The sequence below is a fragment of the Aythya fuligula genome, chromosome 4 (genome assembly GCF_009819795.1).
Source record: "Aythya fuligula isolate bAytFul2 chromosome 4, bAytFul2.pri, whole genome shotgun sequence".
Lineage (NCBI taxonomy): Eukaryota > Metazoa > Chordata > Aves > Anseriformes > Anatidae > Aythya > Aythya fuligula.
Window position 1 is genome coordinate 70,469,729 of NC_045562.1, and position 16,373 is coordinate 70,486,101.

Below are 16,373 nucleotides of genomic sequence, written 5' to 3' on the forward strand. Positions count from 1 at the left end.
TTTCTCAAATGCAATTTTTCCTACAAGATTATTATTTCATTCTCTTTTTTTTTTTCTTTCTCCTTTTTCTAATGTTTATATGTATTTTGCATTGATGTAGATAATCCAGTAGCTTGTCACTGTAAGCCATCAGAGAAGGACAGTGTGTTTTGCTTTCTTCGCCATCAGCAGTTCAATTATTATTATTATTAATTATTATTATTTCTTAAATATAAATATAAAGGTGTTCTGTACAATGTTCCTCTTTCTTTCCTTCCTTCCTTTCTTCCTTCCTTCCTTTTTCCTGGCAGTGGCACTGAGTCCTAGGACCGGGGCAGTGAGGTTTGCTCGGCAGAACCCTCCATGAGAAATGTGACTTGCATAAATCAAACCAAGCAGCTCGGTTAGCATTGCAGACGAAACACTGCACTTGAGAAACATTCGACATTTCACGTTGTGAACAGAAATTAGCTTTTCCAGACTCTCGTGTTATTTTTTTTTTCCCCTGGAAGAGGTGAATTGGTCATGTCTCCTCATGCTTTGGCACTAAACCTCAGGTACTTTAGCGCTTGAGTCACTCGGATGGAAAAGGCTTTCCCTTGTGCTCCTGAGTGGGACAGGTCTGGGGGCTTCCCACCAAAACAAGTGATGTGCAGCAGCCAGGGGAACGGGGCTGCCCAGCTGGAAAAGCACCATGGTAGCCTTTTCTTGCTCCTTTTAGCTACACGAGGAAGGAGGTGGTGGTTCACATCCCTGCATCCTGTCTTACTTGCCGCCACCTTGAGTAAAAAAATCCAGGAAGGCTCCACTGCTGGAGATGGCTGCCTAGCTGCTGAGATTTGGAGTTCCTTCATTATTCCTTGGCTACATCCTGATTACAATAATAAAAAAAAAAATCTCTTTTCTCTCTCTGTCTTTCTCTATTATATATATATTTATATAGATAGATATAGATATATACACATATATATATACACACATACACACACGCATATACAATTATATATATATGTATATATATATTTAAAATTATATATATAATCTTTTCTGTCTGCTTTGCCTATTGCTGGCAGTGTGAGCTGACTCAGAGCAGTCTCTTCTGAGGTACCAGGCGGAAAAGCCCAAACGAGCTACTGTACACGGCCACCCTCTTAGCACTGGTACTGAATGTGCTGGTGCTGATGGACTTTGCCTTCCACGTGCGAGTGAGTGTGGGTGTGGATGTCCGTGTAAATCTTTGGGTACATTTTGGATGCCATGGCTGGGGCGAGTGCAGGCCCTTGGGACAGTAAATGCTGCTGCTGGGCGACGTATTCCTCGTAGTTTATGGACGAGATGCAGTCTTTGTCAGGGACCTGGGAGACGCAGATCCTGTCCCGGGGCTGCGGCCGGTGCACGGGGGCAGCAGCTGGTGGGGAGCAGGGTTTCTTCTTGGTCTGGCAAAGCCACAGGAGGATTGTCCCGAAAATGAAGACAGCTCCGGCGGGGATGCCGATAATCACGGGCCAGGGAAGGCTGCTGGCCGAGGAGGGGGGCACAGGTGCACTTGGAGGCTTGGGATCTGGACATCATGGCAGGGAAGAGACAGAAAGAGTTAATTAAATGCAGGCAAAGTAAATTCGTAACAGATGTCACACTTGGGCTGGCTTTTGTACAGGCTGTCTGGCAACCCTGCCAGACCAAGTAACAAGGGAGAAATCAAGCCAGCACATGAAGTTTGGTAACTGTTTTGCTTTTCAGTGCTCCTGGAAGGACCAGCAACTCATTTTCTCTGGTTTAGGGGTCAGAAAGGAGGCCTTTGGGGGATTTTTCAACTTTCTTATCCAAGTTTTAATGGATGCACTAGAGCCAGCCCAAGAATTTCCTAACACCTTCACTCTGTGATGGAGTGGGCTTCAGTGCCCAGACTGGAGGACACAGCACAGCACATGTCAGCAATTCCTCCATGTCAGCAGCCCAGGAAGCATGACTGGCTTACACAGAGCCACAGCACATTGCCCACTCGTCTTTACCAGGCGTAGCTGTGTCTGCGTGGGCTTTAGACACTCTCTAGTATTCTTGTCTAGTGCTACTGGAGCTACTCAGCACTGCTGTGACAGGGTAGGCAGCACAAATGTGGTGATTTGGAGGGGCTGTATTGAGTTTTTGGTGTGGCTGGGAGAAAGGTTGAAAAACACAGGTGAGCTGGTGTCCTCTCCTTGGTGTCCAAGCAATGGGGAGCTGAAATTTCATATGATATTAAAGCACGTGTCCAACTCTCAATCCCAAATGGGCTCCACCTCCCCCAGCTTCTTTAGAGCTGCCACTGGCTTTCCAAGAACAGAAAATTCAGTTAACAGAGCAGATAAGATGCTTCAGAAAGCATCCTTCACGCCTCCCTTCTCCCTGCCCACTGTGCTGTTGGCAGCCTGTACATCCCTCAGTAGCCACTCCTGTTCCTCAGCCTGATTTATAGGCTCCAAATAGTCCTAGGGTAGGATCATAGCTATCAAAGTCCCTGTGTAGATATTTACCAGCTGGTGTTTCCAAAAGGCCTGAAAAATACCTAGGTGCAGAGTTCAGCTTGCAGGATAGCACTCAGAAACACTGAGGCTATCCAAACAGCCCGGCACGTTGTTTTCAAACATATATATCATTTAACTTTCAAGCCAAACTTCTTTAAGACCCTAATGTCTTTTTCTCTCTTTGACAAATAATCCTATGGGTAGTTTGAAATGTTAAATATATATGGTCTGGTCTCTCTGAAGTCAGGAGGATGTATACTGCTGACCTCCAGAGACAAACTTTCACCCATCAACACTGGAAATGACAAAACAGTTTAGGCTGGGAAGGGACTCTGGAGGTCATCTGGTTCAGCCCCTTGTTCAAAGGAAGACAGGATCAGGGAACTGCCCCATCAGCTGACCACAAAAACAACAGTCTTCGTGCTGCTTGGCAAAAATCCTCTGCTGGGCTGACACAAAAGTGTTTTGATATTCATGCATGCTGTTTTTCTGAGCTGTCTGTGTCAAATCTGATCGATTTACAAGCAAAATGGTGTTTTTCTAACTCATGGCCTTGCAACCACATCTTTCCTTCAGAGGGCAAGCTGGGTTCTCCTTTTTCGTCACTGCCAATAACAACAGGCCTTCGGGCACTGGTTCTGGTACGAGGCCTCATTGTAGTCGTACTTAAATCAATGGAAAGTCTCCCACTGATTTCATGGGAGCTGGATCGGATTTTCATAGTTTGGAAACTCCCAGAGGCTTTGAGTTATATCCCACCCATGCATCATTGTCCTTCAGTAAAAAAAAAAAAAAAAAAGCTGAAGCTTTCTAGCTGGAGTTTAGTCTTAAATCTACGTGATACAGAAGAAGAGGCTAAGGAGCAGTCAGACTTTCCTTTTACTTGGCAACCTGCTGCTGGTGTCTAAATTCATGTTGTTAACTCTTGACCGCAACCGAGACACGGAGTGTGGCAATCAGAGAGCAGAAGTAGCCATGCTGCCTTAGTTATAAGAGTCAACAGCATTTTCCCCACCACCTACACAGAAAGCCAGTTTCATCAGCCTAGGAGAGTTAATGGTGTCTCACCGATATCTTGACCAGAGACACCCCATTAGATCTGACAGCTAAAATGTTCTGATATTGGCTTCAGCTCCTGCACTGTCTTAGCTGTGCTGGCCTTGCATGGGTGACGAAAAGGGAGGAAAAAGCAGAAAGATGGATTTTTGTTATAAAGCTGGTGGTTCTAAAGCTAGAGTCACATGTCCAATTGAGGCAGAAGGAGATGCCCTTTTCAATGAAAAATATTTATCAAGGCAGACTTGCACACTTAGGAAGCAAAGGAGTAAATGATAAAATGAGAATGGTGTGTCCGAAACACACACAATACAGCCTCATTTGGACACAGCCACCAGCTCTGGGGCCTGGGGGGAGCAGGAAGCAGCTGTGAGTTTGGTACAATGGTCCTCAGGAGATCATTGGGTAAGAATTTAACTAATCGATCATTCTCTCTTTCACACTCATTCTTTTCCTTTCCTTGTGACCAGGACAGTTTTTATTCTTCTCTCACTTTATGGTCCCACATTATTGTTTTCTCTTACCAGTAAAGCAGTACAAATAAGAGCCAGAGAAAGGAGAAATGTCAGGGAATGGGGCTGCAAACCGTGCTGCTATTCCATTCCTCTCTCACCTCCTGCACCCTGTCGATGAAGCCTGCAACTGCAGTATGATTTCCTGGCACCTGTTTCACGCAGGAGCACATCCTTCATTTTATTTCACTTTGCTGGAATCATTGTACCCAAGGGAGGGAGAAGAGGAACCATCAGCATGAGAGATTAAGCAGGGGCAGATTTAAATCAGTGCTAATTTAGTCCCTGATTTTAGTCCCTGATTTTAGCTAATTTAGTCCCCCAGTTTGCTAATTCTTTCTAAACCTTGACTAGCCTCCATCAGCACAGCATCACAAAAGCCCACGGAGCACAATGGGCACCAGCAGTTGGGAATAATGCCATGACGTAGGCTATTGGTTCGGACTAGGGAAATAAAAGTATAACTCACCTGGCAGAACTGTGAGGAAAGCGCTGCGAAAACTGTAGCCCATGGTGTTTGCCCCTAAGCAAATGTACATCCCCGCGTCCTCCTCCTTGGCTCGAGTAATCATCAGTTTGTTCAGGTAGGAACCGTCAGGACGGGACCAGACCTCCCCGGTGGGCAGCACAACAAATTTCTGTCCCCCAACATCGATGGTGGAGTTGTACTTGCTCTCTGTGCCGTACTCCACCCTCTTCAGCCACTGGATGACGGGTTTGACATCGCTGCGGACTTTGCACTGGAAGGATGTGGTCCCGCCGTAGTCTACCGTGGTGTTGACGGGGTGCGTCCCTGTCAGGATGGGCTTGGACCTCGTCCTCTCTGCACAGAAACACAGGGAGATCCATGGAAAAAGGTGCTTGCCAGTCTGATTAACACAGGTCAGACCATGGAGACACCTGGACCTTCTGCTCCTTGGTAAGAGGTGCAAATCCAACTCCAACTGCTGAATTTCCCCAGCCCCTTGTTGTACTCTGCAGCTATGAGATGACAAAAGGGGCCACCCATCCTTGTACTCCCACTAATCCATGTCTCAGGAACCACATCCCAGAATAATGATGCACCTTGATAGGGCATTAAAAAGGCTGCAGAGGTCTTTCTTGAGTCTTCACCAGAGAAAGATAAATGGCCTGAAACAAGCCAAAAAGGTCAAAACTGATTTCAGGATCAAATCTGAGTGATACTACAAGTCTGAATGTGAGGTCAAGAGGTGCTGGGCACAGCCTGGAGCCCAGGAGGTTCCCTCTGAGCACCAGGCAGCCCTGCTGGGCTGGCCAGGGATGGAGCCTGGCAGGAGCTGCCCAGAGCCTGTGGGGTCTCCTCCAGAATCTCCAGATGCTTCTGGAGATCTCCAGAAGCTGCCTGGACATGGTGCTGGGCACCCTGCTCTGGGCCCTGCTGCAGCAGAGGGGTGGGACAGGATGACCTCCAGAGCTTCCTGCCAACCTCAGCCATTCTGTGGTTCTGTGTCTTTTATCAGTGTATCTGGTAGGGTGTAATTTACAGGTGCATACAACAGAACCTTGTGCATTCCATGTGTAAGGAAGAAATTCTTCATTCAGAGGGTGGTGAGGCACTGGAACAGGCTGCCCAGAGAAGCTGTGGATGCCTGGGAGGTGTCAAAGGCCAGGCTGGATGGGGCTTTGGGCAACCTGGTCTGGTGGGAGGTGTCCCTGCCCATGGCAGAGGGGTGGAATTAGATGGGCTTTACAGTCCTTGCCAACTCAAACAATTCTATGATTTTATGATTTCTCAGACACAACCTCAGTTTTTTAGTTCAGATTATTTGCAAGTATGTGGCTACCCCAGTTTGGGTAAGCCATGTTCCTTCTCCTTTTGGTCTTTCCAAATATCCCCTAAAGATGAAAAAAAATGGATGGGGAAAGGGCCCTTCCTTCACAGACTGTTTAGTGACAGTGAGGGCTGTGGATATTGTCACTTCTGTGCTTTTGGAGTCTCTCAGGAGCTATCTGTCACCTTTCCCGCTGGGCCTGGCAGATGCCCATGGGGATCAAACTGTCCTGGAAGTCATCTGATGCCATGTCATCCTCACCCACCTGCTTTTATTATTCCTTTCTGCAGCCTAATGGTCCATGTACTCATTGTGGAGTAACTTATTTGTGGAGCAATAGGCCAGAGTAATTTCTTTTCTAGACAATAATAAAATCTTCCATTTCTCACACAAATTTTGCCTCAGGTCTCAGTTGATGAAGGAAACAAGATGGTAGGGAAGGAAATCAGACGCAAGGGTTCACAAGACCATGCTTTCCGACATGACTGTAAGTCTTAGGTTGTGTCAACTCCACATAAATCCAAAAGAAAAATGTATCCCTCATCCTGAGGAATGTTAGGATCTGTTTTAGTGCTAGCATCAGAGAAATCAGTCAGTTTCCAGACAAGGAGGTACTGCAAACCTCTGTCCTAGGCACAGAGAGGAATTATGGTATCACGGTGGGTGGTAACTGCTGGCAATCATCAACCACTTTTGACGGCAAACGCTGTTGGACTGAGCATGTAACACAACAGCTCCCACCAGCACAGACAAGAGGAAGGAACAATGGGCCCTCTTTCAAAAACTCAGGGTACTGTCAACAGTGAGGGCTCTAAAGATGTGCTTGGGGGAAACAAAAAATACCACCATGATCTCTGCGGGCTGTGCCTAGGGACTACAAGCAGGAGTCACAGCTGGGGAGACAGACTCTGATAAGTGGGACAGGCTTAGGAGTGGAGGCTTAAGGAGGAAAAAAAAAAAAAAAAGGAAGTGGAGTAAAACCTGAAATGCTCCACAGAATGATGTTAAAAATAGAAAGATGTCTGAAAACTGCTTAATGCCCTTATCTGCCTGACTCTGGTTCCAGCTTTGGTTACTGTTTTCACTCCTAGCCAGCAAAAGCTAATGAAAACAAAGGTTACATACATCTTTAAGTTGATAAAAACCAAGATAAACAAGGACACAGAAAGGGGTTTGTTCCTGGTGCTGTCTGGTTTTGATGAAGTGAAAATGCCACAGCTGCCATTAGGATGGGGCTTGATTCATTTCCCTGTCTCTGCTCCTGGTTTTAGTGTAAACACATGTTTTTACTGTCTCCACACAGCTGCATCTTTATCAAATCCAGATGTCCAGCAGGTTTGTGCCTTCAGAGCCCAACAGAGCTCCCCACATGTGCTTTTAATTCCTGTTATTCTAGAGAAGGGACTTATCAGAGAGCAGATCTTTACCTTTAAGAATAGTCTTTCACCCTGGGATAAACTTTCTCATGCTAAAACTCATGCACAGACAGACAAACAACATGCTTTCCATGTGGCTGGAAATAGCCCTCCACGCTCCTGCTGGAGGATTAATGAGGGATATTTAATCTTCCCCCACTCAGCTCATCTTCTCCTTTTTCTTGAGCTGGCTGTTCCATAATCATTTTGATGGTAACTTATGATGATGTCACAGACAAAGCATGATGATTTAAGAGTAAGAGTTCTTCTCTGGAAGACTTAGGTAGGCTTTGAGTATAATTATCTTCAGTAATAATTAGAGAAACAGGAAATTAGGGACCAAAAATCAGAATAGCTAGACAGTAAGAAGAGCAATTTACTCTACCTCACCACAAAGCAGGGTAATCCTCCAGAGCTTATCTTCTAAGGACTGAATCTAAAGATACATACAGGACTCTAGTGGGATTTTAAACTCTTTTTAATATCTCATTTGAAGCCACCTGAACTATCAGATGTCTAAATGCTTTTAAAAACCTGGCCCTAAAGCCTTGTTTGGTTAATCGATCTAGTCATAAGATTTCTGCTAATTCTTTTCAGAGACTTTTCTAATGAAGTGGGCCTCTTATTACAGATATCTAGCCTAATTTTTCAGTTGATCAGTTTCACCCTACTACCCCTCTGAAAAAGTAGTCAGGGCCATCCTAAATGTTTCCACCTTTCTCTGTGGCACTCTATGAAGGGCCTTCTCAGTAAGTACTCATTTCGTCCTTTATTCTAGAGCTTCAAAAAATTTTTCACTGTTGATTTCTGCTGATATTTCTAACGCATCCCCATGTCTGCATCCAGCTGTCAGCACTGCATCCTTGCAACCACACTCTTTATTCAGCCAGCCCCTTTCCACGAGCTCCCTTCCCACCTTTGCACCCCAGGCTGCACTTACGGATTACTTCAACTTTGTATGTTGCGTTGATTTCTCCAACTTTGTTAAACACTCGGCAGGTGTATTTCCCACTGTCCTCTGGCTTCAGGTTCTTCAGGTTCAGAGTCCACTTCTTCTTCTTGTTCTCCCCTATCTCCTGGGGTGTGAGGGGCTTATTGTCCTTCAGCCATGTTATGTCAGGCCGTGGGTTCCCGCTGGCCACGCACTTCAGGCGGATGGAGCTGCCGACAGGACGGGCGATCACTCTCCGTCTCATCTTGGCAGGCTGCGTGAACCTGGGCTGGGCTGCAAAAGGCAAGGACAATTGACTGTGGTGAGCAAAGGACATATAAAGGAGAATACTTCTATCAGGTGCTATGCCAAATTTGCTTGAGAAGCACTTGGCAGCACCACACATGCCAGTGTGTCACCATACCTCATATTCTAGCTCAAACCAAGTTACGTAGCACCCTTCAGTCAGATGCAGTTGAACATCTAGTGGACTGCAAGGAGCACCACGTTAGCTTTTTGCATAGTACAACCCTGGAATTCCTCCATGTCCATAAAGCAACTGAGTGAGTCACATCTCACAAAATAATACCAAAATCACGCTAGTGCAGCTGAAGGCAAAACGCAGCCCCATAATCACATTGTAATTGTTACCATATTCCATGCCACAAATGCAAGCCCTTAGCCAAGACCAAAGGAGAAAACTCAGATTCCTGTTGGGCTGACCATTGTCTCAATCTTTTGCTTGTCACTTGAAGCTTCATTTTCTGAAGATGTGTTTTGCTCACTGGCTTTAATGGAACTTCTATTCAAAATGTAACAAAGTCTTAGAAGTGAGCCAGACTTTTAAACTTTGATCTAAACTAAAATGTATGAGATTCACTCAACATTAATTTTTAAAGCATTCATGTTGAAAGGCACAAAGAAGTAAGTAAACAAATGGAAAGATCCAATAAAACAAAACTTGAGTTTGTGATTAGAAGACACCCCCATGCCTGTCCATCCCCAAAACTGAGAAGCTGAAGCAATACTTGCTGGTGGAGAAAACCACAGGTTAAGATAAAGTTACCTTCATTTAGCAAGGAAAACACCAATATTTCTAGCAGCAGTGACAAGAACACTAGAAAATTGTGAGGTCCCCATTTGGCAAAATCTAAAAAAAAAGTCAAAAGTTTTACTCCCAACTGCACCTAACTTTAATTCAGATTATGTAAGAATTCCTGGGAGAAAAGAGATGACATCTTTATGCTCTGGTAGTGTTAGTAATATTGGAGAATATCTTCCTATAAAGTTATGAGTTGGTCTAATTAATCAATAGAAAGAAAATATTCTTTACAAAAGGTTTTAAGACAGTTAAAACAACAGTATATGATTAATTGCAAGGCAAAAGCTTCTCTAATAGTATCATGGAAGGAACAATTCAAAAGAATTTACAAATTTCCTAAAGTTACCTTAGTTATGCAATGTCAGTACAGGGGCACTTCTAACCACAGTCTCCTGCTGAGATTAACACCTCTTCTGAGTGCCACCTGGCACTCTCTGTCTGCTTCCAAAATACTCCTGCCTAATTCACCTCTCTTCTTTCTTATTTTAACAAAGCCAGTCTCTCCTGAGTCCATTTGGCAGCTCTATAACACATTTCTCTCACTGTTTTTGTATCCTGCTTTTGCTTACTATAATCTTTCTTTTCAGCCCCAAAGGGTGGTGACCCTGCATTTCCCTACTCCCTGGTAAATCCTCCCAAATCCTTTGCTTGTGAAATTAAAAAAATAGCTGACAACTGGCCTGCTCTGTGCCATATTGGTTTGGATTATGCCCATCAGCCACTGATATTCACCTACAGCACTTGCAGATCCACAGCCTCAGTCGCACGTGACACACCAAAACAAGCTGGGAAAGTTATGCTACAGGTATCAGGGAAGTTTGCTACAGGACAGGACAGCAGGACTCCCTATTACAGAGCCAGCCCTGATGACCAAGGCCAAGCCAGGAGCTTCGGGATGTGCATTATGGTGGAGTTTTGCTTGATTTAAAGAGGCTGTTCTGCAGTTTCCCCCCTCCACACACCCGAGAATTGCAGCCGTTGCCTCTGAGGTCTGTGAACGTAACCCCTGGTGGTCTCACCCCGCTGCAGCCTTGACCCAAGTCCCTCCCTCTTGGAAGAAGACACCCTTTGGCATACCCCTCTCCCCGAGTCCCTTTCCGTAGGAGAAGCCATCTGCCTCCACAGCCTTCTCTTGCCCCCTTTGGCTGTCGTTTTGGGTCCCAGCCATTTCATGTTATTTCAAACTCTTGCTCAGAAATGCTTTGCTCTCCGTGCAGAGGCTTTCATGTGTAATCTAATGAACTGGAGCAACTCCGGCACTGCGAGTCCTTGCCATGACAGCTGAGCAGCAAGTGTGACATACTAACCCACTCCACAGCTCTCCGGGCCTACACGCCTGGGTATTCCCTTGAGGATCTGCTGCAGGAGGAGGCCCCTGCCCAGCAAAAACAATCACCCTCCCAGAGAGACAATTAACCCCATCAGGGCTGCACATTATGAGCATTGATACGCTGATGTTTAAGTCCGAGCCGAGGGAGATGTGTTGATAGGGGCTGTCAGTGGAGAAACAGAGTGAATGTCTGCAAGGCACAAAGGAGGGGTTAGGAACCAGCCAGGAAATGGATCTAAATGGTTATTCTGTAATATGGCAATAATTTACTCTGAGACCAGGGACTGCAGGCCCAGGTAGATCCCTGCAGGATAGGATTCTTGGCCTGGGATTAACATACTAAAGAGCTGGTTGAAATAGGACAGTCCCTTATATTGTTCATGTTGAGCAGAGTCAAGGGAGTGACTCCAAAATGAGGCCTTCCCTTATCTCTTCCCTCCTTCCACAGCAATATTTCAGAAGGACATGGTCTCCCTGCTCAATAGCACTCCAAAACAGAAACTCTATCTTTTCTCCCCAAAAGCAAGCCTGTAACTTTTTTTTTTTTTCTCACACTGTCACTCCCACGAATCTGAAGCTTTGCATTCACTTCTCATGCAGTGTTGCCCAGATACACACCAAGCTGCAGGTAAAGCTAAACTCCTTGGGCTCTTTTTGTCTTTTTTCTTCTGTTTAGAGAAGGTTAAGCGATTATGTGTTCTCAAAAGCTACTCCAGGCTGCATGCAATACACTGAAACCAGATCCCATTTAAACAGTCCTGAATGTTTCCTTGACAAAAGCCTGAATTGGACAAGTTTAAAAAGGCCTGTTAACAAAAAAGGAGAACGAGACACACGCACATATACAAGAGAAAAAGAGACCCAGCAAGCACAAAGGAGAAAGAGGGAGAAGCAGCACTGTGAGGGAGACAGAAAAAGTCTCCTTTGAGTTGGTGCTAGTAAATGTCTGTCCCCAAATCTGTACCATTTACAGAAGTTTTGCTTGTTGGAGTGCCAGAGAAGGCCATTACAAAGTGCCTCTGTGTTATTTATACTTTGGTTTCTTGTTCTCCTCCACATCACTTGGCGTTTGCTTCATAAACATGAACTGCACATTTGTACAGTATAAATTATGCCACATGCAAGAGCAAGGGAAAACACAAGTAGATGGGGACAAAGACACAGTGTTGTGTATGGGTTTCTTGCTGAAATCTGTTTACCATGAAGGTTCAAGCTAATGAGAACGAAATGAAGCAGAAGGTTGTCAGCACAAAGACCTGTGAAGGAGTTTAGTGGTCTCCTCTCTCTGTAGATGACACCTTGAGGTGCATGGATTAGTCCCAGAGGCTCCTGTCAGATATTGCTCATACAAAGCAAAAAAACAATTTAAGTGGTTAACTAAAACATGTAGTCTGCTGTGATCTGCCATGATTACCACCACATAGCAATGGTCAATACCACTTCAGGCTTTCCTAATACTTACCAAAAAAAAAAAAAATCCATGGTATTATTAAGTACTGAAACACTTTCTAATCTTTTGAATAAGAGCTCGAAGGAATGGGTGTATCTAACTTTCCCTGCTCTTGTGGGGAAGGTCCTTTCCCTGGTAATTTCATTCCATGATGGTAGCTGGAAAGCAGAGTGGGACTATCATCATGCTTTTCCTCTCCCACTTCTCTAGGGTCCAGGACTCTGCAAACACAAACTTCTCTGTCACCCATTCTCTTCCTGAGATCCCCAGATACACCCTTAAGACAGCACTTTAAAAACCTGGGCAAGGACAGCACAGGGATCAACACAATCTACTATGAGGACATGCTTGCCTATGAATTTTAGTAATACATACATCTTTTATTGCAGTGTTGTTGTGGTATTGATCTGTCATCCACCAGCTCTCCTAGCTGCACATCTATCATGACTTTCAGTATCTATTCCTATCTCCACCACGGTAATGAAGGATAGAGAGATGGCAACTTTTCTTGTGGGCTAATGAATCCCTTCTGATGGCCTCATGATTAGGAGTTTACCTAAGTCATCCTTTCTCTAGCTCTAAAACATTATTATCCTTTTCCAGAATGAGCGGAGGTTACCTTCCTCTCTCAGAGCAAACTCAGGCTCAGATGAATCTGTGATTCAAGGCTATTATGGCACTGCCTCCTTTAGCTTTGGACTGGACTACACTGCAGCACACCACGTCCTTTGTTTGCCAACTCCTGAAGGAAACTGGCCCCGGTTCAAGTGGTGGGGACTCATCTGGTGACAGCTTGACAGGTTCCACCCTTCCCATTGCTATGAGGTTACTCACTTGCCACGAACGTGGGAGAAAGCCGTCTCTGTGTTATAAAATTCAAAGGAGGGATGAACTGCGGGAGCAAAATGGAAATGCTGTACTTCATCCCTTGGGGTCATAAACTCACATCACGCTCCTGTCAGTAATGGCCAAAAGCTGTTTGGCATCAGTCTGACAACTTATTGTCCTTCAAGGAGTGCTTGGGCCAAACTTTGGATCTGTGAGTCTTGCAGTGATTCACAACCTGTTCCAAGAGAGATTTTAGCAGTTCCCCAAAGCTCCGCAACAGCATCAAAATCCTATGTTTGAACAGTCTGGGATTTAGAGAAGTTCATGCAGGTGTCTAAAAGAGAGGGTAGTTTTCAAAAATACTCAGCTTTGGCCTAATGCTAATTCTGATGAAGTGAAGTCAGACCTCCCATTTGCCCTCAGTGGGAGCGGTGTTATGCTGGCACTGAAGACTTTTGGAAATATTGCTGTAAAAGTCAATATACCTTTTACAGAGAGTCTATGAAAGCTGTAATAGCTGCACATGCGAAGGAAAGTCACTGCCCAGAAAAACAAATTCAAAGAAGAACCATGCTGGGGTATAAGGCAGGGGGCTCTAGAGCAGATGATGGGCTGTATTTCGCCGAAGGACGCTTGGATGGGATCCATTCACACCAACATTCAGCTGAGACTCTGTTTATTATTTGAGCATCTGTAAGGAGAACTCATTCCAATTGCTCTGCCTTTTCCTTTCCTTCTGTGACTGAGAAATGTGCTGGGTGAACAGCAACCAAAGCAGGAACCAAGGTAAAATATACACTGCTCCTTACCCCATTGCTTTCCAGAGTGATCTTCATATTCTCCATTCGAACCTTCAGGTACCTGGCTGTTCTTTCCTGAGCTGGTGTCATCTGCAAAGGAAATGAAAAAGATGTTAGGAAGGTCTCCAGCAATGCAGCAGTGTGCTAACAGGAGTTTGTATTTCCTCTTGGAGGCACCACGCAGCTGAAAGGCACTCAACATACATTTGGCATTCATGTCCTGGCACTTACAGCATGGCCAGTTTAATGAACAATTTAGTTGCTGCTTTACGAGCTTTTCGGCAGGCTACCAAAGCAATGGGAGATTAATCAATGTTTCCATTAATAGCTGACAAAAGCCTCTTTGTTTATGTTTACAGGTTGCTGTTCCCTAGGAGGAGCTGATCTGTTGTACTTTCTATGCAAATAATGGTATAAATCAAAATTACAGCTAATTAAACCTGGGAGGTGGGGAAGACTTATGCGATCAGTCACACAGAGCACAAGGCAAGGAATTAGGGCCACTAATTTGCCTTTCAGCTTCCCCACAAAATCAGGAGAGCAAGCAGGTCTGCTGGGGGTCAGATAAGCCCTCAAGGGACACTGAATGGCATGGCAAAGCAATACAGAGTAGAAAAGCTTTTTTTTTTTTTTTTTTTTCTTTTAATTAAGGCCACCCATCCACCTTTACCAATGACACATCTCTCTGTCCCTAATCACTCCAGTTATCTATACCGCAATCACGGAGCAGCATCAAAGTTTCCACGCTGTGCCCTATACCAATAGCAGAAGTAGACATTACCAAAAGGTAGACATCACCAAAAGATAGACATCAGCCCCTCCTCCAGCAGCCTCCGCCTCCGATTTCTGCTGTGCTTTGACCACCTAAAAGGTCTCCACAAGGGCTGAGGGAATCAGAGACTGCCCTGAACCTCCTTCTGCAACCCATGGGGTGCTAGTGCTGGTGGCCTCACACCTCCACAGAACCAGAACGAGGACGAAAAGCTTTTTCCTCCTCCAAAACAGCCCCACTTTTACAGCACAAGTGCTCAGCTCTCCTAGCAATGCCACACACCAGGAGGGAAGCCCACCTGAGGGACACCCAGAAGCTATGGGTGATGTTATAGCAAAACATGGCCCTACCGAGGCTGCTCCTGCGCTCCGCAGGCCGCAGTGGGCAGCCCCACATGGAGGTGAAGTTCTTCATCAAGTGCTTCTCAGCTCCTGAAGTGCATCGAAGTGCCTCAAGTGTGTGAGATGAAGCCAGGCCTAAACTCGTATTTCAGCCCTGTGAGAGCAGCTTGATTTTCAGAGAGGGGTCAGGTGAAGGCAGGGAACAGGTCTACCTCAGTAAGGAACTACGAGAAGGTGTAAAACCAACCATGACAAGCAAAGATACCTGAACTAAGTAATGAATCCTTCCAATACTCAGCTTCTAAAACCAGTAAGACAAAAGGTCACGAGCAAATGAGAGGAACAAGCTCCATTTTTTGTTTGTTTTGTGTGTGTGTGTGTGTGCAAAATGTGCAAATAGTTGAGCTGCTCTTTTCATTTGCTTTAGATGATGGGTTGTGCTTAAATAGAGTTTAGTGTGTAAAATTCTGCACAGGTTTTGTGAGAGAAGACCATGGATTTAACCCCATCCTCACCCCAGTTTCCACTACTTTGGAAAATCATCTCGTCCCTTCAACGTGGGGCATTTTGTGCCGCCACATGCTCCACTCTCGTTTGCTGCTGTCTCTTAAGCAGAGAGGCTGCAATGCCATCTGGGTTTGTCCCCCCTCACCCCTGGCAGATTTTTTTCTCTTCTCCTTGCAGCGACTTCGGCACAGTTCCCCCAGAGGTATGTGCAGCTGTCATTTCGAGGGGGAAAGCAAGCTTTCAGGGCAGCAGCACGCTGTGCCCTTGCTCTGGCAGCTCCTTCCAGCCGACCAGCCCTTCCCACCTCCCTCGCCCTGTGTCTGTCACTGGAAGCCCGGAGGATTTCCCAGGCCAGTTCCCAGCCCGAGTATCAGGGCAGCAGGGTGAAACGCAGCCAGGCTCAGCACACAGCACCTCCTGCACAGCGCCGCGAGGGCAAATGCACTGTGCAGGCTGTGCCGGGGCTGGCCTGCAGCCCGACTGATGGAGGAGGCTCGTAACCCATGTGCTGCGTTCTGCAAATATAATTTTACAGCCTTGGCAAACCAAATGGAGGGAATACAAATATACCCATTATATATGATGGCTTGCATATGACATATCGTCTCCTTTAAGTCAAAATACTGAGTTGATTATCTTCTGGTGCTTGTACAACTTTTCACTTAAGTATCGGTAGGGCTACAAACGAAATCCTGGATGCCCTCTGACAGAGAACTTAGCAAATCCCTCAGCACAATTAGAAAAATGCATCGGGTAATGGAGAAGAAAGGAAAACTGTGGTTGGAGACATAGGATTCCTGCCCATTGTTAAGCTGCTGAATATCTTAAAAGTGGCTAAGACATTTAAGTGGCGATGTTCTGTCAATTATATCTTAATCCTACCCAGGGTGATGTACAAAGGGCGGTGTAGCCTCCCTTGCCTCCTGCCTCATGTTAGAGTATGTCAGCCCATGTGCGCTCCTCCTGCCTGTACACAGGGACCGACTGGCATCCCCAACACCTCTTGACATGCTGCCAAGCTTTTGATGTGAGTAAAATTGCTCTGATTCTTTT

General features: G+C 45.6%; 1 protein-coding gene across 1 annotated transcript; it reads right to left on the minus strand.

Moving 5' to 3' along the window:
- Window positions 1-1,034: 1,034 nt before the first annotated feature.
- Window positions 1,035-14,478, minus strand: FGFRL1 (fibroblast growth factor receptor like 1). Its single transcript, XM_032186936.1, has 5 exons — window positions 14,415-14,478; window positions 13,710-13,790; window positions 8,200-8,484; window positions 4,521-4,874; window positions 1,035-1,540 (listed from the first exon to the last, which is right to left on the minus strand). Exons 1-5 carry the CDS (start codon window positions 14,476-14,478, stop codon window positions 1,131-1,133), a joined length of 1,194 nt encoding a protein of 397 aa, XP_032042827.1. The 3' UTR covers window positions 1,035-1,130.
- Between the last annotated feature and the right edge of the window lie 1,895 nt (window positions 14,479-16,373).

Coding starts and splice junctions, on each gene's coding strand:
- FGFRL1 (XM_032186936.1), bottom strand. CDS start 14,478: ATGTCTACTTCTGCTATTGGTATAGGGCACAGCGTGGAAACTTTGATG. Junction 8,485..13,709: donor TCACTCTGGAAAGCAATGGG/GTAAGGAGCAGT, acceptor TGCCTTTTGCAG/CCCAGCCCAGGTTCACGCAG. Junction 4,875..8,199: donor ATACAAAGTTGAAGTAATCC/GTAAGTGCAGCC, acceptor GTTTCTGTGCAG/AGAGGACGAGGTCCAAGCCC.